At 36.7% G+C, this 22,340-nt stretch overlaps 1 protein-coding gene across 7 annotated transcripts in view; it reads left to right on the forward strand.

Moving 5' to 3' along the window:
- Nucleotides 1-20,478, forward strand: part of PTPN3 (protein tyrosine phosphatase non-receptor type 3) — a 268,650-nt gene extending 248,172 nt beyond the window's left edge. For all 7 annotated transcript variants that reach the window (XM_048839333.2, XM_075125561.1, XM_048839334.2 and 4 more), the window contains 3 exons: nucleotides 3,165-3,310; nucleotides 5,711-5,846; nucleotides 10,864-20,478. In XM_048839333.2, the coding sequence (XP_048695290.1) occupies nucleotides 3,165-3,310; nucleotides 5,711-5,846; nucleotides 10,864-10,941 (360 nt within the window). In that variant the 3' untranslated portion in view covers nucleotides 10,942-20,478. The remainder of the gene's footprint in view (nucleotides 1-3,164; nucleotides 3,311-5,710; nucleotides 5,847-10,863) is intronic.
- Nucleotides 20,479-22,340: the final 1,862 nt, after the last annotated feature.

Raw genomic sequence — 22,340 nt, forward strand, 5'->3', positions numbered from 1 at the left:
AGTACCAAAAACCAAGAGACCTCTTAATTAGTAATACCCTGGAATTTAAACTCTGGGGAATCAAACTCATTTGTGATTTTAATACAGAACTTCTTTAATATGATCCAACACTTGCAACAACAGAAGTAGTCTTGATGGACTAGTGTGCTCTTATTCTAGAGAGATCTTATGTAATGTGCTTGCTCATTGTACTTGATGTCTATGAGCTATTAAAAATGCAGCTCCTAGCACATTCAAGCCTTAATTTGTGATGAGTAATACGTTCATTATTTAAATCTAAAAAACCACTCAAAATGCTATTGAATTTTGTTTAGCTGTCTCCAGGTGCCTCAATAATGTGTCCCTTCAGCACTCACACATATGATTCAGCCTGGAATCTTTATTGAACACCTAAGATCACACCACAGACTCCCTGGCTTGTTTTAGAATGAGTCAAAGTTTCATCTAGCCTGAGTGCTATGATTCAAATGCACTCTAGCTTCTCCAGTTAATGAGAACAAAACTGTTCTATCCATAATATATGTAATCGCTGTTCCACCTCATCTCTTTGAGGCACTGAGGGTGAACTCCCCTAAAGTTTTCAGAAGAAAACTATTATAACGTGTGTGGGCTTTTTTCCTTGGGGTGGCTTCTGCATACTCCCCCTTATGGGATTTGACTGGCTTTGCAGAGTTTTGGCAGCATTCTAGAAAGCAGTGATCAAGAGACCAACTTAGCTGCACCTTGTGGCAACAAACAATTCAGAGCTGAGGCTATAAAAGGACCATGCTTGTCCATCTGTCCCAGTTCCTTTCTGACATCCCAAGTCAAGCTGTCGATATAAAGACCTTTTCTCTCAGCTCCTAAAGTGATTTCTGGGGAGTTGATCCCAAACTCACCTCGTTTCCAGTGTGTTATAGTTAGCTAGCTGGTTAGTGTTCGTTTACATTGGTGCACATTTAGGATTTACTCTGGAACTTGGGTCCCTGGGCCTTTTGATCATCATTGTTGAGGCCTTGCCTTCAAGGATTTATGCCAGGATATTTCATACCATTCCGTGTTCCTGGCGGGGGATGTATATACATACCATTTCTTCTGCCTGAAAGAAACTCATTCCCAGGACTTCAGCGCAGAGTATAGGACTTTCATGTCTTGAGCCCACTTTGCTCGGCAATAGAGGTTCTATTCTACATGCCTGGTCCCTAGAAATGATACTGGATCTAATATCTGCACCTGTCAAGGTACTGAGCAAGCTAACTATGGCATCAAAGTCAGGCAATTCAAGGAACTGAGGTGATTGTAGCCACACAGTCCTTTTACAATTTCAGCTCATAATGTTTGATACCGTAGAAAGATGCTTGTGTGAGCCCATCAGAAAAAACGTAGCGAACTTAAAATGTGACCCGAGTATGAACTCATACAATGATATCCTGAGTATGAGAGCAGCATTCTTCTCATTTGAGTGTTAATGTTGAGCTTAATGATGAACACTGAAATGTCAGCATAGTTAACTATTTCACTGTTACTAAAAATATGGAAGAAAGAGGGTTGACCATATTATGAAGATTTTTCACAGTCTCTGTGAGTGGCATTTCATTTTGGCATGGTGATATATTAGAGCTTGGGGGAATATCACCGCTCATTTTTTCCAGTCTAGCCACTGCAAAACAGCCTAGTTTAAAAAGTTAAATGTAATATGGACCAAAGACTTGTTATAAAACTAGTGTTTTTTAAATCATGCCCCATGCATATGTTGACAGCTGTTTGTATGCAAATAAAGCAAAATGAGTCAGTCACTGGAACGCATTTGCATGTGAAGATGATTGTGTTAAGAGGAGTTGCTTTTGCATGTTGAGAATCAACAGGAAGTTAAGAAAATGAAGTAGTTTCTAGTACATGGCTTTCCTTAGTTTTAATTAAATGAAAGAGCCCTTTGTACAATAGAAAGAAAAGGAGGACTTGTGGCACCTTAGAGACTAACAAGTTTATTTGAGCATAAGCTTTCGTGAGCTACAGCTCACTTCATCGGATGCTGTAGCTGTAGGTCATGAAAGCTCATGCTCAAATAAATTCGTTAGTCTCTAAGGTGCCACAAGTCCTCCTTTTCTTTTTATGGATACAGACTAACACGGCTGCTACTCTGAAACTTGTACAATAGAATTTCTCAACTAATTAACATTTTCATGACACAGAATCAAGTGCTTCCACAGGCAGTATAAATATAATTCATTCATAATTTCTCTAACCTATCAGTATATACTGTACACAATCTGTCCTGTTAACAGGAATCATAGATAGCAAATATATGCGCTTGTGTTCTGACCAAGCCACAAATAGACATACATTATTTAACATTTCTCCTTTGTGTAGTGTATAAGATGTATGATGACTATGAAGGGGAAAACAAATTTAGAACTGGTCCGCAGCCCTATTACTTTGTAGTGTAATCCCATTAAATCTCACAAGGTCAGAAGGCTTGAACTGGGTCAGTATTTGGAGGGAAGACCTAGTGTGCTGTAGATAGTGATAACAATTTTGCAGGTGGCACTGTTCCATCGGTGTCAGTACTAAACCAACATCCCAGTGTGGTGTTGGCAGATGCTGCTGCAGATACCTTCTTTTGGATGAAATGTAAGCAGAGGTCTATGCTACTTAATCATTAAAGATCCTGTGGCATTTTTTGCATGACGGAGGGGTGTTTAACCTCCGAGTCCAGACCAAATTTCAAATCTGGTAATTGCATTCTGCCTGTAAATTTCTTCTGCAATTTCAGCAGGTATTTCCTCCTTTCTAATCTAAACTATTGTGTAATATTGCTGTACATAGCTGTTGCCATGTGTTACTTCAGAGATGGCTGCATTTCTTTGCTGGAATTACTGTTCCCAAAGTATAAATGGTAAAGCATTTTGAAATATTTTGGGCTCAAAGGAGCTATATATAGTAAATATGATCTTCTTAAACACCTACATTTATTTTTAAACTTTGTTCTCCAAGAATCACTTATTTTACTGTTTTTTAATAAGAAAACATTTCGTTAGAAAATCTTGCAGCCTGTTGTATAGGCTGTGGAGCCTTGTGCTGCCTAGGTATGTTTATTATGAAACAAATTGCATTTATCCAATGAACTTTAGTAAAGCTATTACAATACTGAGTGAGATATGGTGACACTACCAATTGCATTTCAGACAGAGGAAGAGCACACCATCACCCATCTCCAGTATGTTGCTTGGCCTGATCATGGTGTTCCTGATGACTCCAGGGACTTTTTGGAGTTTGTCACCTGTATGAGGCCAAAGAGAGTAGAGAATGAACCGGTCCTTGTTCATTGCAGGTACTTTAAATAAAAGTTCTGTTACATTGGATGGAGTCCTAGAGATTTAGTATTCCATCTGTCCTGTAGAAATGAAGTGTCATTTTATACATTATTCAATAGTATGCACCCTGCAGGGCAGCAAATTCCTTGAAATAAAGGTGAAATCGTAAGGCTATAAGCCTATCAGTCAGTGAGCACTCATCCAATGGAGACAAAAGTTACGGTATTGTATCTAAGGGGTTGGGTTTCTTTACTATTCCATTGTCTCCTTCATGATTAAACTTTCTGGTTAAATTGCTCGATTATATGACCATCTGACACCAATAATTGTTGTTTAATGTAATAAGCAACTTAATACTTTTTAATAGAGCTGTCGATTAATTGCAGTTAACTCACGTGATTAACTCAAAAAACTAATCGTGATTAATCGCAGTTTTGATCGCACTGTTAAACAATAGAATACCAATTGAAATTTATTAAATATTTTTGGATGTTTTTCTATATTTTCAAATGTATTGATTTTAATTACAACACAGAATACAAAGTGTACACTGCTCACTTTTTATTAATATTTTCTATTACAAATATTTGCTCTGTAAAAATTATAAACAAAAGAAATAGTAGTTTTCAGTTCACCTCATACAAATACCATCGTGCAATCTCTTTATCAAGAAAGTGTAATTTACAAATGTAGATTTTTTTTGTTACATAACTGTATTCAAAAACAAAACAATTTCAAACTTTAGAGCCTACAAATCCACTCAGACCTACTTCTTGTTCAGCCAATCACTAAGACAAGCAAGTTAGTTTACATTTATCGGAGATAACGCTGCCCACTTTTATTTACAATGTCACCTGAAAGTGAGGAACAGGCGTTTGCGTGGCACTTTTGTAGCCGGCATTGCAAGGTATTTACATGCCAGGTATGCTAAACATTCGTATGCCCCTTCATGCTTCAGCCACCATTCCAGAGGACATGCTTCCATCCAGATGATGCTCATTGGAAAAAAAAACATGTTAATTAAACTTGTGACTGAACTCCTTGGGGAGAGAATTGTATGTCTCCTGCTCTGTTTTACCCACATTCTGCCATATATTTCATGTTATAGCAATCTCGGATGATGACTCAGTACATGTTGTTCGTTTTAAGAACACTTTCACTGCAGATTTAACAAAACGCAAAAAAGGTACCAATGTGAGACTTGTAAAGATAGCTACAGCACTCAACCCAAGGTTTAAAAATCTGAAGTGCCTTCCAAAATCTGATTGGGACGGGATGTGGAGCATGCTTTCAGAAGTCTTAAAAGAGCAACGCTCTGATGCAGAAACTACAGAACCACCAAAAAAGAAAAACAACCTTCTGCTTGTGGCATCTGACTCATGATGATGAAAATGAACATGCGTCAGTCCGCAGTGCTTTGGATCGTTATCAAGCAGAACCCGTCATCAGCATGGATGCATGTTCTCTGGAATGGCGGTTGAAGTATGAAGGGACAGATGAATATTTAGCGCATCTGGCACATAAATATCTTGTGACACTGACTACAACAGTGCCATGCAAACGACTATTCTCATTTTCAGGTGACATTGTAAACAAGCCGGCAGCATTATGTCCTGAAAATGTAAACAAATGTGTTTGTCTGAGCAATTGGCTGAACAAGAAGTAGGACTGAGTGGACTTATAGGCTCTAAAGTTTTACATTGTTTTATTTTTGAATACAGTTATTTTTGTGCATAACTCTGCATTTGTACATTCAACTTTCATGATACGGTACTTGTATTGGGTGAATTGAAAAATGCTATTTCTTTTGTTTTTTACAGTGCAAATATTTGTAATAAAAAATAAAGTGAGCACTGTACACTTTGTAGTCTGTGTTGTAATTGAAATCAATATATTTGAAAATGTAGAAAACATCCAAAAATATTTAAATAAATGGTATACCATTATTAACAATGCGATTAATCATGATTAATTTTTTAATCGCTTTACAGCCCCACTTTTTAATAGTTATATAATGAATTTAACCTCAAAGTCCTTTTTTGTGTAGCCCTAAAAAACAATCAATCAGTTCTTCTTTTCACTTTTCAGTCTAAAGGTTGATTTTAAATAAAATCTAAAAAACAATATATCATTTTTTAAAAATTATAACAATTTTAAAGTCATTTTCTTAAACTTATGGTTTTATTTTTTCTAGAATTTTCTTTTTATTTATGTTAAAATGTTTTCTTGCAGTTGTATAAAGAAAATGTTGCTTATGTTGTCCTAAAAATATACATTGTGTTCTATTCTTACTTTTAAACTGTGTGGATTTTATTCCTACAGGTATGTAGAGTGTTTTAATGTTAGTCTGTGATATGTATTCAGTGGATGGCAAAAGTCTATTAATTTTATTGGGGGGGTTCTGTTACATTTTTTAGTGCTGGAATAGGCCGCACTGGTGTATTGGTCACTATGGAAACAGCTATGTGCTTAATTGAAAGAAACCAACCGGTTTATCCACTGGATATTGTACGAAAAATGCGAGACCAGCGAGCTATGATGGTGCAAACATCAGTAAGTTAAGGAGAGGGAGTCCCTTATGCATTTTGCATGCTCTTTGTTTCATTAACATAGAGAAACATGGGGTCTTCACATAAAGTTGATTTAGTTGTTTGCATGATTTTCAATTATTTTTATATTGCATTAGCTGAAAACATAAATTAACCTTTTCAGAAAGGACAGCCCTGCTTGTGAGTTGTGTACTTCAATTATTTGTAAATGTTTAAACTTACTTCCTATCTTGCCCTTTAAAGACACATCCATTTTCGTAACTAGCAAGTAGTAAACTAGAATGAACTTTGAGTCAGTTTTGTATATATCTCTTATACAACATATTATATGCAAACATTTAAAATATAATTTAGTTTGTAAATTTCATCCTTAACAGAGAACATTACAGAGAGCCTTTCATAAACTAAAAAGAAAAGGAAGATTTTTTCAGGTGTGGTTTAAAAAGAAAAGTGACTGGGGGGGTGTCTGCAGTGCGTCAGGTGAAGACACTCTATGCCAACAGGAGAGAGCTCTCCCATCAGCATAATAAAACCATTTCCACAAGAGGCAGTAGCTATGTCAGTGGGAGAAGTTCTCCCACCGACATAGCACTGTTCACACTGGCATTTATACCAGTGTAACTTATGTCACTCAGGGTTGTTTATTCACACCCCTGAGCGGCATAAGTTATGCCAACATAACCTGTAGTGTAGACATAGCCTTAGGGAAAATTCTGATGGAACAGCACAGGTTTAAAAAACAAAACAAACAAAACTCACCACCATTCCAGTTTTGAAGAGTCAAAGGCAGGAATCAGAAGGAGGCCTAGGTTGGGGGGAGAGGGGAAAGAGTAAGCAGCAGAGAATTTTGAAAATCAAGAAGCAGTTTTGAGCGGTCTTTAGAAATGAATATGTTGCCATTGAAAATATTAGGAATGGAGGAGTATAGGTCCCACTTTCTTGAACAAGGGAGTAGATTAATTATTGGTAACAAGATCTGGATGTCAGGTGAAATGAGAAAAATGTGCTTGTTTACAAAGCAGTAAGTGTCTTGAACTAAAGTGGAATACAGGGATTTAAACCCACAAAGATGACAGTTGAATTTGGCACTTTATATCTCTTGGAACTTCAGAAGGAATGACACAGAAAATGCCTCACAGTTCTCATTCAAGCAAAGGAAAGAGGAAGCTAACTGATGAAGAGGTGTAAACTCTACTTAGTAATGAGTTAATGACCTTAAGAGCAGGCTGTGTGATTCACCAGAGTAATTATTCTATTGGATCAAAAAAACTGTGTTAAAAGAATGTTAAGATTGCAAAACTGAGCCCTCAAAAATTAGGAAATGCCAAGATTAAGTTTGCCTTTGCAACCTTAATTCTACTCCTTTGGGCATATTCATTATGATAGTCTTCAATTACATGATTATATACTATTTTTTTCCATGGGACACCTGCCTCATGCAGTGAACCCTTATTTTTATCCTTCTCATTCCGTGTGTGGCCCCAAGCCTTACTAATGGCACACCACCCAACTGCTGCTCTGAATACAAAATTATTAATTCCTTGTGTGCCATTTTGTGGCACTCATCTGAGTGTTTCAGAAGCATTAATGTATTTATTTTCACAACACCTTTGTCAGATTAGGTGCTGATATTAATCCCATGTGACAGATCAGGAACTAAAGCACAAAGAGATAAAAAGCCAAAATTGTTGTGTTCGTTAATTTTAAGTACCTGTTTTTAAAAAAAAAAAAAAAAAAGTCACAAGTGCTTTCTCTCTCATGAGGATTAAATAAAAGTTTTATTTGTCCTTTTCTGAGGTAGGAAGGACATGCCCAAAACATTTCAAGTCAGTAAATCAGATTTCCCAAATTGGGTCTTCAGCCGGAGTCCTCTGAGGTCTAGCCCCAGTGCAAGAAATTTGGGGCTAGCTATGTAAAAGGAGCTAGGTGTGTAACTGCCACTTTAGGTGCCTGGATCCCAGAATCAGGCCCCATTGGGGCTCACAAAACCCCCACTCAGTTGCTGCTAAACCCTGTAAGTGCCTAAAATTGCTGGAGCCTAATTTTTTTCAGTAAAAGTTCCTTAAGTCCATATGTCCCTGCCTCTGCGCATGCACACTTCAGCACATCCAGACACCAAAGCCACAGCATAAATCTGGGGAAGACAGGAGTTCTTCCACCTAACACACCTGCAGGGCCCAACCTAGTAAGCATACTTAAGGTTGCCTGCTGAATCAGGCACCCATAGGCAATCTCACACAAAGGCAACAGTTGCAGGGAGAGGAGGAGGAGGATCTCTGTTGTAACTTTTAGCCCAGTGGCTAAAGTACTCAGGATGTGGGAGACCCTGGTTCAAGTCCCCCTCTACCTGAGGGAGAAAGGGATTTGAACTGGTATCTGCCACCTCCCAGGTGAATACTCTAACCACTGGGCTTTGGGATATTTTATTGTTTCTTCTTCAATCTCTCTGGTTGAAGCTGTTCTACTGTGATAAGTTAAAAAGTCATTGCGCTGGGAGAGAGAAGAAGCACGAGAATGACTCTGCAGTCTGGTGGTTAGAGTACTCACCTTGGAGTTTGGGAGACTCAAGATCCAGTCTCCCTGCTCCAATGACTTTTTTAACTGTATCCACAGTGGAATAGCTTCAAGAGGAGAGCCTGAGGGAGCCCCACATCAGAATATTTTCAAAGCACTTTGAATTTATATAGCACTCTGTGTTCAAAGCAGATATGTTCAAGTAGATAGTGAGGCAAAAGAGAATTACAGTTTGGCTACAGCAGACTGGTCACAAAAAGAGGGAGGGTATAGGTGAAAATTTTCAGAAATGAGTAACTTTCTTGAGATAATGATTATTTAATTGATTACTTTAAGACTTTAGGGAGAGATTCAGCAAGAAGGATTGCTAGGCTGCTTCATAACAGGGAATTGTTAAATGGGTGGCAGGCCAGTGGATTTCCTTTAGTCCTCCTCTACTATATGACCCCCGAAGAAGAAAAAGTTGTTATGCTGACTCAACCTATTAAACCCGTGAGGTTGCCTGGTGATGAGCGTAGAAGGGGTAGCAATCCATTAAAGAAGATGAAGTCTTACAATCAGGTTTGACAATGACTGCTATGCCTAAAGTCACAATTTTTTAAAAAAGCTAACCTTGGGAGTGTTTCAATGGAGGGCAGGAGAACACAGTTGAGTGAGTAATCAGAACGCAACCAATGGCAAGGAAAATAAGTAGTCACTGTCTGCATCATGGGAATCAATGATGAAACATCCAATCTTATTTCTAAATAAGTTGCTTACACAATGGAGTTAACAGAAGTAATAAAGCAGGGAGTTAAATATCACAGTTGACTTGTGCAGGCAGCAGTGAAATATGGAAATGACTCGCAATGAAGGAAAAGTCAAAGTAATTAACCAGTGTAAACAGAACAACAAACATCACAGTCATAAGAGCAAATCGATATTTGAGGTGGGAGTAGTTGACAGAGAGTTGGGGGAGGGGGGATGACATGAAAATGCCAACTTACATCCCCCAGAGTTCCTGTAAATTTTAGCCAATTTTGTAAAGCACAGGAAAATAGTTACTCATCAGGTAATGAACAATGATAACATATTGAAAACTGAGGCCTAAATACAACTGCAGGACCTTCACTCCTCCTCAGGCTGGATGGGTCTAGGAGCAATGCTAAACCTTAAAGTTTTTTGGAGGGAGGGATTAATATAAGCTACTGCCAAACACCCCATTGCAATCAACATGAGAATGTAGGGCGGCGGGCTAAAAAAAGGTGTGGCTCAAAATGAAGGAGTTAATACATACTCGCACTTCTGGGACCTAAAATCCTCTAGGCATATCACACTTGAGTTGCTGGGGAGAGTTTATATTTTGGATACTTGAAGCCCCTTCTGAGAAAGCAAAAATATGTGTAACTTAGTCTCACTTTCTAGTGCTACTATAAAGCTCTCTTGAATTTTTATTGAGATCCCATATTCTCAGGCTTTTACATTAGCCATCAATATTTGCTTCAGGTTAAGTATGTTTTGGAACTTATATGGCTCCAATTTGTCAACAAGAGGACATGATATTCCCAGTTCAGAAAGGGACTCAAGTATTTTTAATGAATGTCTGGTACAGAGAAGATGATTATGGAAAAAATAGAAATTTGTTTAATGGTCTATTTCTTAGATGCTCTTTAACAGGAAAAAGACTCTAATATCATTTGTAAAGTACTTCACTATAAAAACATTCCAAAGTGCTATAGGATTCAAAATGTTGGGGGTGATGAGGTAAAAGGAGGGTGGCTGTCATAGTTCAGAGTTCTCTCTCAAAAGTTTGTACCCTGTCTGCGCAAAACTGAACTAAATCAATTTCAACTTGTGCAGCAGTATTGACATAGTTTGGAAGATAAAACCGTTTGTTTAAGCATTTTAAATGAAAGACATGAAGTACTTCGCCACCTTCCATTTGTTAAATTAAGAAACTGTTTAATGCATTTCCCTTATTTTAGTTTGCATGCTTTGAGGACTCAAGTAATGTATATTAAATGAATGGATAAATTGCTATCATTTAAATGATCAATTAATATCAGTACAAATTACAGCATAGATAAAATATATGAAAGAAAGTATTTCAAACAAATTAGCTTCCATTTAAATATCTGTGTGTGCTAAGGAATCAGATGCATACATTTAGACTTTCCTTCTGGCTAAATCTTGCCTCTTGGATGTTTGGACATTGTACCCATTAAAGTTACCAGGAGACTCATGCTTGCATCTGAGGTAAAAATTCGCACTATACAACGTTTGGCATTTACGGGAATGTAAATTCTGCACATATCTCCACTGAGGGGGACTGTAATATTTTTTATTTTTTCTATCTGTCTTTGTATCTGTCCTCTTCTCCTGCCCATGTTTCAATGCCACAGGTGGCAGTAAAGCTGAAGATAGTTTACAATGTTTAGTTAGTATTCATTACTACACTATAATCAATAGCTTATAACTGATGTGACTGACCATTAATATTTTTGCTCATTCTTTCTTTAATTATACAGAGTCAGTACAAGTTCGTGTGTGAAGCTATTCTTCGTGTTTACAAGGAAGGATTAGTTCGACCACTGGATTCCAGTTAATACACCTGTGAAAGGATCAATTTCATCTTCTAAAAACACCGGTTGTCATAAAGCAAGGGTCTCATTTCTGTAAGTGACTAGAGAATTCATCAAAAGCGCATGGGAAGTCAGATGAGCACATGTGAGCTGTGGCACTTTAAATTGCCGTAGAGGATTACTAAATCATGCACAGTATATAGGAGACATGTATATATGTATATGAGAGTAGTTGTGCATAATGTGCATTATATACATACTGAAAAGAAATAATCAAGGAAACTTTAGTACATAACCTGCATCTTTTACTGCTGTAAAAACAAGTTTTCCTCTAGAATTTATTTTAACTCTGGTGTTTACCATTCTAAAATACAAAAGGAAAACCAGCAGTATTAATAAAAAAAAAAAAAGTGCCCCAGTTAATGAGGCATTGAGTGTCTTCATCTCCTATTGAACTCCATGGGAGTAGAATGCTCAACACCTTGCAAAACTGGGACCAAAATATTGATATACAAAGTAGAGTTGGTCATATTATTTGGTTCATAGAGGTTTGTCAAACATTTTACATAAATAGAACACCAAGGGCTAAATCCCAAACATGTCCATTAAGAGCCAGAGCAATTAAAGAATTAACTCCCATCAATCTGATTGCAAATATGCCGGTTATACTAATAAACTTTTAATAAATCAAATATAGCATACCTGACACGTAAACTAATGTTGCTTTGCAGGTTTTATTGAGATCTTACACAGCTTGAATTTCCCGTTTTCTTGACCTTTCAATAGTTTACCTATTTCCTGTAGCCTCTTCCGCTCTGCTCCTTTGCACCCTGATATGGTACTTCCTGTTTATACTTAATTTCACTGTGTTTTCTTGTGGTTTTTCTCTTTATAGACTGAAAACATTTAAACTAAAGGTTTAAGTCTCATTTGTCTTTGTTTCCCAGTGTATTTATTAGTTCTCACATGCAGGAGTGGATTAATATTGCACACCAACTGCTAAATGCTTTGGCTTACTATAAATGCAAACTGGCCCAATCCAGTATCAGAAAAAATGTACTACTGAACCTATTAAACATGTTGCTGCTAACTCAAGGTGTAAAACTTGCAAGGACACAGAGGCTACTAGTGTTCAGATGATAAAACATTGACTTCATTGCCATTCAATAGAAATTTTATTCTAATTCAGTGGAATGCAATAGTGTGAGGTGCCTCTTTCATATTTCTTTCCTTTGTATAAATGCAATTAAGTTCATATGAAGACTTCTACGTAAAGAGAGAGAATTTGTGCATTGCTAAATAATTCACCCTAAGGTACAATGGTCTCAGTTTCATTTCAAAGGGAAGAATTGGACTTTCTGAACAATATAACCACAATTGTATGACATTAATTTATTCTGAATACACTTTTTGATTGTCCTAGATAATTCTGCATTTGTGAATAGTGTGTTAATTTTAAAAAAAAAAGTTCTATGGGATTGTATATAATTCTGTTATTTAAAGATTCGTTCTAAATAAGGAAAGTTGTCTAAAATTTATATTGGACATATAAGCCAGATGTTTATATGTGTGTAAAAAAAAAAGAAAAAAAAAATCTAATTTTCTCTTTTTATATATATACACATATATATACATACACCTATATACATACACATTTTAGAACTATAATTTGTCTTATGAATGCTATCATTTGTATTTGACAACAGATTATTTTATAGAAACTTCTACACCTGGATATGCTGCAATATTTGACATCCAAGAGACTTTTTTTCAGAAGAAGATGGTTTGAAAGCAGGTGTAGTTCATTCTAGATCACTCACCCTTCTGTTGTACAGATTGGTCCCTTCTTGGAGATTACATCATTAGTCGTAGTTGAAGGGAGGGAGTGAGTTTTTTGGTACTTTTCTTTAGTCAAGACGTTCATGCTATTCAGAACAAATGGGGTTATATGGCAGCCTAGGTAATATGTATCGGTTGAAGGGTGAGTAGTTTTTCATATTCTTTCAAATATGCTATTCAAGATGTAGCTTGAATTGGTGCTTATCGTATACTGAACCACTATTATCTGGTGGATTAGGCATGGATTAGAATTCAAGAGAGTGTTTCTAGCCCAGATTCTGATACTATTTTGCTTTGACTGTGGCAAGTCATTTAACCTCTTTGTGCCTCAGTTACCCCATATATAAAATGGGGCTGCTTGTGCTTATTACCTTTGTAAAGCACTTTGGAAAAAACACATGAAAAAGTGCTATATATGTGCAAATTATCTATTATTATTATCCTTATAATACAGGACTGTTAGTGTTAAAAATTGTTGCTGCTGCATTACTGGAAATTTGGCAACTGCAGAAGGCTCAAAGCACTAAAAGAGCCATATCTCCCATCTGATTCACTGTCAGGAGGTTTCCTTTTATTATGTCTTTAGTCCCCTTTGCATCCACTCAGCACTTTCAGAAGTAGCACTGCCTCCTCCCCCACCCTCGCCCTCCAGGTCCTTGAGAAGAAGTGCTGCTTACAGTTAATCTTACTGGCAAGTGATAGTGTGACAGGAGCCAGAAAAGAAGTGGAGAAGAGTATAAGAGAACAGTATGAGAAGATTGAGAGACTCCCTTGTGGTATACATTTGATTCCTTAAAATATTTTATTATTTTTAGCCTACTTGTGTTCCAGGAGGTTAATGTGTTTCTGCCACTAGTCATGCTCCTCTTTATTGTGTCAAGCATATAATGTACTTCCCAAAATGCAATAAGTTATTTCCAGTACATAACTCCAGTATCTTCCAGCAGTGCTGTACAGCTTTGCCTTATACGTTAATGTACATGTAATGTTAAAAGTGAGTAATCATATTTTGCTATATAAAGCTTTTCCTTTTTGGTCTGGTAGATCTAGAGAAAAGACTGGATTTTTATTTTGAATTTCTTCAATTAATACTTGGATTCTCAGAGAACATATAAGGCACTGATACCTGCTGTAGTATTAACTTGAAGCAGCTGTTTAAAAAGACAAGTTGATAATTTCTGTAATTAGTATACTTTTTAAGATCAAAAGAGCAAATCTTAATCTGAAAATTAACCAGTAGTTTGTCTACTTCTATTTCACAGTCTTGCTGGGTTTTGCACATGTACAGTTAGCCTTTTTTTCTCTTTTTTCCTTTTTTTTAAGTGCCCAGCATGGGCCTTTGGGGAATGAATGCCTTCCTTTTATCAAATGAGTAGTGATTTTGACCTGGGCTGTATAAACCTTAAAATTTGATCTTGTAACAGAAGCATAATAACTGGAAAGGTCTTTTCAACTCTGATGTTTTTGTCACAATTGAATAAACTTTAGCAAGATGTGTGGGTAATTATATATGCATATAATAATTACTTGATTATTAGTAGGAGTTAGGCTCTTAATCCCTAAAATACTCACGTGCCAGGGTGAAGTAGACAAGTAAAAGGAGATGCTGTGAAATCAAGAGTCCATATAAACCACCACAAGCATGCTTACCTCATTTTTTCTTGTTAGTATACAGTTAAATAATTAAAATAGTATAGTACTCCAAATTCATAGCGTGGAAAAAAATAGGCCTTATCTATTCTTGTCCACTGGAAAAAGTACTAATATTTATTCTTCTGAACTTGGAAAGGTAAACTTTAAACCAAAGTAGCTTTATATTTGCTACTCAAGTAAACCAAAATGCCTGTTACAAGTGTCTCCAGAATTTTGTCAAAGGAGCACTACAGAGCCCTACATGTGATGTTCCATAGCTGTAGTAAGAGTGGCAGATTTCACCATATTCTGAAAATAAAAATGGTGCCATAAACCCAAGTATCCCTTTGGTATAGTATGGCTAATCCAGTTAAAATATAACCAAAAAGAAAAGATAGCTAAGATTACATACTTCTAACAGAGTACTGGTTAGACAGACCATAAATATACCATATTGCACCATAGTGCCAAAATATCCCCACAAATTCTTTGATTTTGTTGCCAGTAACCTTGCCAGTAGAGCTTTGTACTCAATTATGTGTAATTAAAATGTACCTTAATTGTTCAGCAATATATTTGATCGTACATCTGATTTCTCTTACCATACATCTAATTTTTTGCTTTCTATGAAATATTCAGTACATTGTGTTGAAAGAACAGAAGCGCTGAAACAATAGTGAACTGTGTTTTATTCCAAATGTAATAATTTAATAATTAACCAAGAAGAAAAAATGGTATTCCTAGAAGGTAGTGTCCTTATATGCCAAAATAAAACAGGTGTCCAATAACTAAAAACCCTGCCTTAAAGGCCTGGTGGGTTCACACTTGATCAACTTAAAAATAATCAAAATAGTGCAATTCAAACATTAATATGAGCCTCCTCAAACTTTCTTAACAATGGTGTTATTCTGAAATGTCCTTAAAGAAAGCATTTAGAGGCAAACTTGATTTTATTCATTCACATAAAGACTTTCTAGAAATAATGTGCAAAAGGAAATGTTTATATTTCCATTGCTAACCCTACAATTATTCTAATTGTTTAAAAGCTTGTATTAATTGAAATTATATAGAAGCTAAAGTTGTTTCATGAAACACTTTTGTTCAAAAGGAATTGAAAGCCAAGTGAATGATTAATTCATTATTTAAAACATAATTTTTTGATTAAATGTGTTCTCTTGCATGTAGCATCTGACACTGATAGTATTAAACCATATCAGGTGACTCTGTTCTAACAATAGCATTGTATTAATGGACTAAGCATGATAATTTTATGTTATATGATTGGTTTCAACATTCAACATATTTCTTTTTCCAATCATGCAGTCGTACAGTACAGTAGACTTCCATATAAGAACTGTTATACTAGATCAGACTAATGGTCCAGCTAGCCAAGAATCCTGTCTTCTGACAGGAATGAACAAAACAGGGCAATTATCAAATGATCCATCCAGTTTCATTCAGTCCCAGATTCTAGCAGTCAGAGGTTTAGGAACACCCAGAGCATGCAATCCCTGAATATCTTGGCTAATAGCCATTGAACTTCATGAACTTATCTAATTCTTTTTTGAACCTAACTATTCTTTTGGCCTTCACAACATCCCCTGGCAACAAATTCCACAGATTGATGGTGACTTGTGGGAAGAAGTACCTCCTTATGTTAATTTCATTGGGTGACCCCTGGTTCCTGTGTTATGTGAAGGGGTAAATAACACTTCCTTATTCACTTTCTCCACCAGTCATGATTTTATTAACTGCTATTTTATCCCCTCTTAGTCGTCTCTTTTCTAAGATGAGCAGTCCCAGTCCTTTTATTCTCTTCTCATGTGGAAGCTGTTCCATCCCCCTTCTCAATTTTGTTGCCCTTCTCTGTACCTTTTCCAATTCTCTCTATCTTCTTTTAAATGGGGTGACCAGAACTGCACACAGTATTCAAGGTGTGGTGTACAATGGATTTATATAGTGGCATTATAATGTTTTCTGTCTTACTATCTATCACTTTCCTAATGGTTCCTAGCATTCCGTTTGCTTTTTTGACTGCTGCTGCACATTGAACAGATGTTTTCAGAGAACTATCCATGGCGACTCCAAGATCTTGTTCTGAATGGTAACAGCTAATTTGGAACCCTGATTTTTTTTATGTACAGTTGGGATTATTTTCTCCAATGTGCATTACTTTGCATTTATCAACATTGAATTTCGTCTGCCATTTTCTTGCCCAGTCACCCAGTTTTGTGAGATCCCTTTGTAACTCTTCGCAGTCAGCTTTGGACTTACGCTATTTTAAGTAATTCCGTCTTGTCTGCAGACTTTGCCACCTCACTGTTTACCCCCTTTTCCAGATTATTTATGAATATGTTGAACAGCACAGGTCCCAGGTACAGATCCTTGTGGGACCCCTCTATTCATCTCTCCAATGTGAAAAATGACCATTTATTCTTAACTTTTGTTGCCTATCTTTTAACCAGTTACTGGTCCATGAGAGGATCTTCCCTCTAATCTCATGACTGATGGTATTGAACTTTGTGAAAGGCTTTCCGAATATCCAATACACTATCTCAACTGGATCACCCTTGTTCACATGCTTGCTGACCCCCTCAAAGAATTCTAATATGAATTTATTATTATATTATGGTGAGGGATGATTTCCCTTTACAAAAGATGTGTTGACTCTTCCCCAACTTATCCCGTTCATCTATGTGTCTGATAATTGTGTTCTTTACTAAACTTTCAACCAATTTGCCTGGTATTGAAGTTAAGCTTACTGGCCTGTAATGGCCAGAATCACTTCTGGAGCCTTTTTTAAAAATCGGTGTTACATTAGCTATCTGCCAGTCATCTGGTACAGAGGCTGATTTAAGTGATATGTTACATACCGCAGTTAGTAATTCTGCAATTTCATATCGGAGTTCCTTCAGAACTCTTGGTTGAATTCCATCTTGTCCTGTTGAGTTATTACTGTTTCATTTATCAATTAGTTCCAAAACCACCTCTATTGACACCTCAATCTGGGACAGTTCCTAGATTTGTCTCCTAAAAAGAATGACTCAGGTGTGGGAAACTCCCTAACGTCCTCTGCAGTCAAGACTGATGCAAGAAATTAATTTAGCTTTTCTGCAATGGCCTTGTCTTCCTTGAGTGCTCCTTTAGCTCTTTGATCGTCCGATGGCCCCACTCACTGTTTGGCAGGCGTCTTACTTCTGATGTACTTAAAAAATGTACAGTACATTATATCCACAATCAATGAGATTTGCCATATTTCAGAGATGTGAATTTTTTGCAATGAACAAATCTTTAGTTGATGGTACAGTACACTGATATGCTTTTAAATTTTTCCTTACTGGAAATAAGAGTTCAAGAAGTGCAAGGCAAGTGTATATTATAATTATGCTCCATCCATTTTGTATAGCTGAACTTTCTGTAGCTTAGTAGTTTGTTAGCTTCTAAGCACGGATATTTTTGTAACTGAACAAACTTTCCTTAAATATTAAGAACACTTTGAACTCAAACTGCGTGTGTGAACTGCTCTGTACAGATAAAGAAAAGGGGGAGAGATGGGTAAAGTAGGAATTCAGTGAATTCCAGAAAATGGTAGCCATTAGTACTGCATGTTTCATTTATAATATAGTAAAGGCTCCACTAAATATTTCCAAAGAGATACATAGTAAACTGTACTTTAATGATGGCCTGCAAAAAAAAAAAAGAAAATTGATCTTGTTCCGTTTTGTGTTTCCCTGGTTTTGCTTAAGACTTTTTGGAGGGGTCTCAGATTATATTTTTTACTTGCTGTTTCAGCTGAACTGAAGGGATGAAGGTTTTGAATCTTCCTTTATCCAAAATATTAATTAATCATTTAAGTTAAATAGGTGTTAACATAAGCAGCAAGAGTTGGACTCAAATTCCCTTTCATTTTTCAGTTGCTCAGCTTTCACTGTCTTAATTCTTGTGATGTGATCATTTCAGTAATTCTCCAGTCATCACTGGTTCTGTCCACACTACAGTCATTTTTTCAAGGTTCCACTTGTTGCTAAAGCCAGCTCAGCTTTACCAGTGTTAGCAGCATTAGTACCCTTTGAACATAAAATATAACAGCTGCCATCTTTGTTTTGAACCCCATATTTTTTACATTTGCTGCAAGTAGAGTTAGATGATGCGGAAGTCTGCCTACATTAGAGCTCTTAGCATTTGCTTTAGTTCTGCTGGTGTGAGCAAGGGGGAATTGTTTGAAAAAGCAGGGGAGAATTCTTTTTAGGGCAGTCAAGACCTGAATTTCTAACTTAACGAATGAGCAGAACAAATTCTTTCAAAAGAAAAGTCTTAATTAAAACATGATAAAAAAGTGAAGAAAGACACAAGTCCCATTTTTTATTTTCCTTTAAAATGTGTTTATATATGTTATTTCTGTAGGAGTGAACAGAGACCAATTTTCCTACTTAATAGAAAATCCTGTTCATCATGTTTTTTCCTGTTGAAGTTGACCTATGAAGGATATAGTAAAGTGAATTTGTGCCCTTTGTGGCTTACGGGTGTGTAAAAAAGGCCTGAAAGTTGTATTTCTTCCAAAAAAAAGGTTGATGGTTGTTTTCTGCTTATTTTTACGTTATGAATTTCTTGGAAAAGTCCATGGTGACTGAAGAACTTGTAACATTATGACATCATAAATGTTGAGGACTTGAGAAAGGAAAAGTGTGTTAGCCAGACAGCTGCCTACCACATAATACCAATGAACATTTTGGGGAAAGGATGTCTTTCCTAAATAATCAATCTCCATCCTTTTAATTTAGGTGAGAGCGCTCACAGCACACTTGCTGTCAGACCTTCAAGAAATCCTCTTGAAAAGAACTGATTTGACATCCCTGATATTTCTAATATTGTTGGGGGTAGGGGGGAGGCAGCCCACTCTTTCAGGTCTTCAAGTAAGCAGCATTATTCATTTAAAATCCTTTGTAGATCACCTTCAAGTTTGACACAGGGAAATTAGTTAGCTTTCTATCCAAGAGGAGGAAAACTGACTAAATCCTGTCTAGGAAAGAAAGTTCAAAATACCTTAGTGTCAGCTTAGGTAAATTTTAGTTTTCCACTCATAAGTGATATTTTGGCAAAGTAGCAGTTGACTCTTGTTATCAATCAGTGCCCACCCTTCTGATTCAAGGCTTCATTTACTTAAATAATGGTCTGTTGTTAAATTTGTTCTTTTCCTAATTTCCAAAGGAAATTAAGTTCCTGTCATGAGGAAGACGAGGAAGGGAGTTAGTATACACACTCAAATGTAAATATCAAATCCAGGTTTCACAAAATAAATAGCAAACATTAACGCATGTATTCCAGATTTCTGTAGTGAGTAGTAACCATAATTTATCTATCTGTTTCTGCACTTTGTCCATGTAACATTAATAGAGAGAGAGAGACAAGAGAAATGGAGCAGATGATTTTACCAAAGTTTTAAGATGTAATAAGTATACATTATAATAAATGTGTTATTAAAAGTTGGCCTTTGTTTTGTTTGACATGTCCTGTTCTCTCTATTACTAGAATAAAATATAAGAGACTTGGGGAAGTCAGGAATTTGACAAGCAACTTGAAAAGTTTCCATTATTTCAATGACTAAATTTATATTTTTATATATGTTCAGGTAGAGTTTTTATCTGAGATGTAGATCAAGCATGTAAAATAATACATGTTTAATGATTTTGGTTATTTTTTTGTTCATGGTTGTGTCTGTGCCACTGAGTAATGTCTTCTTTTGAGATCTTAGCTGCCAGTGCATAAAAGTTGTAAAAGATTTGATGTGTTGGAGGGTGGGGGGGAGGAAGGGAAATAATTCTGTATCCTTAACTGTGCTTGTCTTTTAAATCATTAAAATGTAAATTGATGTTAATATTTCAAAACTTAATTTATTGTTCAAAAATGTAGACACACTTCTTCCTGAAATGAATGTAACATTTTTCTTTTTTATTTTTATAGGAATAAAATATTGGTTAATGTTTTCAGTATAATTTCCTTGGGTTATTGGAACTGTTCTGAACACAATATTATGGCCACCATTTATGTTGTTGGTTAAAGGCTATTGGTGAAATAAAGCATTTTTGGTTATCTTTTTGTAGTCATTTTATTCAAGAAAAAAATCTTGAGGAGTACTATGAAAGCATAGGTTACTAACTTTTTATCTGATGAACCCTAATGAAAATTGAGAATGGTTGCAGCCAGAATGCATGTGTTAGTATAAAAACATCTAAAGCTCCTCAGCATGACCTGCAAATGGGCCTCAGTTCTTTTCAGAAGGGTCGAAACCCACTGGATTCTCATCTCCGTGCCAATGTAATCTCCCTAGTAACAATGTCAAGTAGGACGCCAGGTAGCAATAATTATGATGGCAGTTTTGTGACACAGATATGTCCACTAGCAAAAGGACTAAGTATACCTAAGTACTAAGTACACACTAAGTACTCCTCATACCCCACCAAATTGTCAGTCACTAATTCCCAGTCTATACTAGGAAATTAAGTTAATAGGCACCGAATTTCTAATATCCCCGGGGGGGGGCTCTCCCTCCTGCGCTGCCTAGGCCCCACCTCCACTCCACCACTTCCCCCAATGCCCCCACCCCCACCCTGCTTCTTCCCACTCCTGTCCCACACCCACCACGCCTCTTCCTGCCCAGTTCTGCCCTCTCCCCTGAGCATGCTGCACCCTCGCTCCCAGTCCCTCCTGCGAAATAGCTGATCTGCAGCAGTAGGGAGGTAAAGGGAGGGGAGGGGAAGGTGCTAATCTATAGGGCAGTAGATGGAGAGGAGGCGCTGGGGGGAAGGGGAAGGTTTTGATAAGGGGGCTGAGCACCCACCATTTTTTCCCACAAAGTTGGCGCCTATGATTAGGTTGATATAATTACATCACGATGGGCTGTGAAAATCCACATTCCTGAACAACACAGTTTAAACCAACCCAACTCCTGATGTAGGCAGTTAGGGCAACAGAATTCTCCTGTTGTCCTAGCTACCGTCTCTCGGGGAGGTGGAGTATCTACACCAATAGGATAACCCCTCCCATTGGTGTAGGTAGTATTTTCACGGGAGCGCTGCAGCAGTTTTAAGTGTAGCCAAGCCCTAACAATCTTGGATATATTTGAACAAGTGACTTTGGTGTCCCTTTTTGGCCCTAAACAAATACTTTGAGCGTATGGAGACTTTCTGAATGCTCTATTAAGACTGCATAATGAATTACTAAAATCTGTGAACACAAGATAGTTTATTGTCCTTTCCACATAACTCCTGGAGTCATTAATAGTTAATGCACACGCAACAGATCCACTGTAACATGTTTGTTCAAAATTAAATTAGATAAAAATGTGCGTTTCCCCTTCTAGCTTTATAGATAAATATGCTGGTTTCTGGACCACACATATTCCAAAACCTGTGTGTGATGGCTTCAAAGCCGGCCAAACTATTATGCATGGCAATCAGCCTGAATAGAAACTACAAATCCTCCCTAGGGTGCGAAGACTTGGTTCCATGCATAGTATTCCAATCAGCTTTACATACATAATTTAAATTTCTTTGACAGTTCCAGCTGTAAGATGCATTTTCTCAGATACTAGACTGATTGTATGAGTTAAGTTCTTTTGCACAGGGTGATCAAGACTGTATGAAATGCTTATCTGCTTCTGTGTAGTTTTTAGTTTCTGAGAACTGGTGCTATAACCACATCTATTCTCTCTGCTCAGAATTTCTCAGAACTGACATCTTTGCAGCATGACCTCTGACCTTTTATGAGAGAAGACACACTCATTCTATAGTACACATCACCCTAATGTCTTTAGTCAATTTACACCTTGCATGAAGATATAAGATTTCATTCTGATCCCAAATTACTTCCAATCACCCTTTCTTAGTTAGATTCACTCTTTGCACTGATTCCGGTGATTCAATATCAGTTAGAAAAAGTAGCATATACAGTTG

The sequence above is a fragment of the Caretta caretta genome, chromosome 2, assembly GCF_965140235.1.
Source record: "Caretta caretta isolate rCarCar2 chromosome 2, rCarCar1.hap1, whole genome shotgun sequence".
NCBI lineage: Eukaryota > Metazoa > Chordata > Testudines > Cheloniidae > Caretta > Caretta caretta.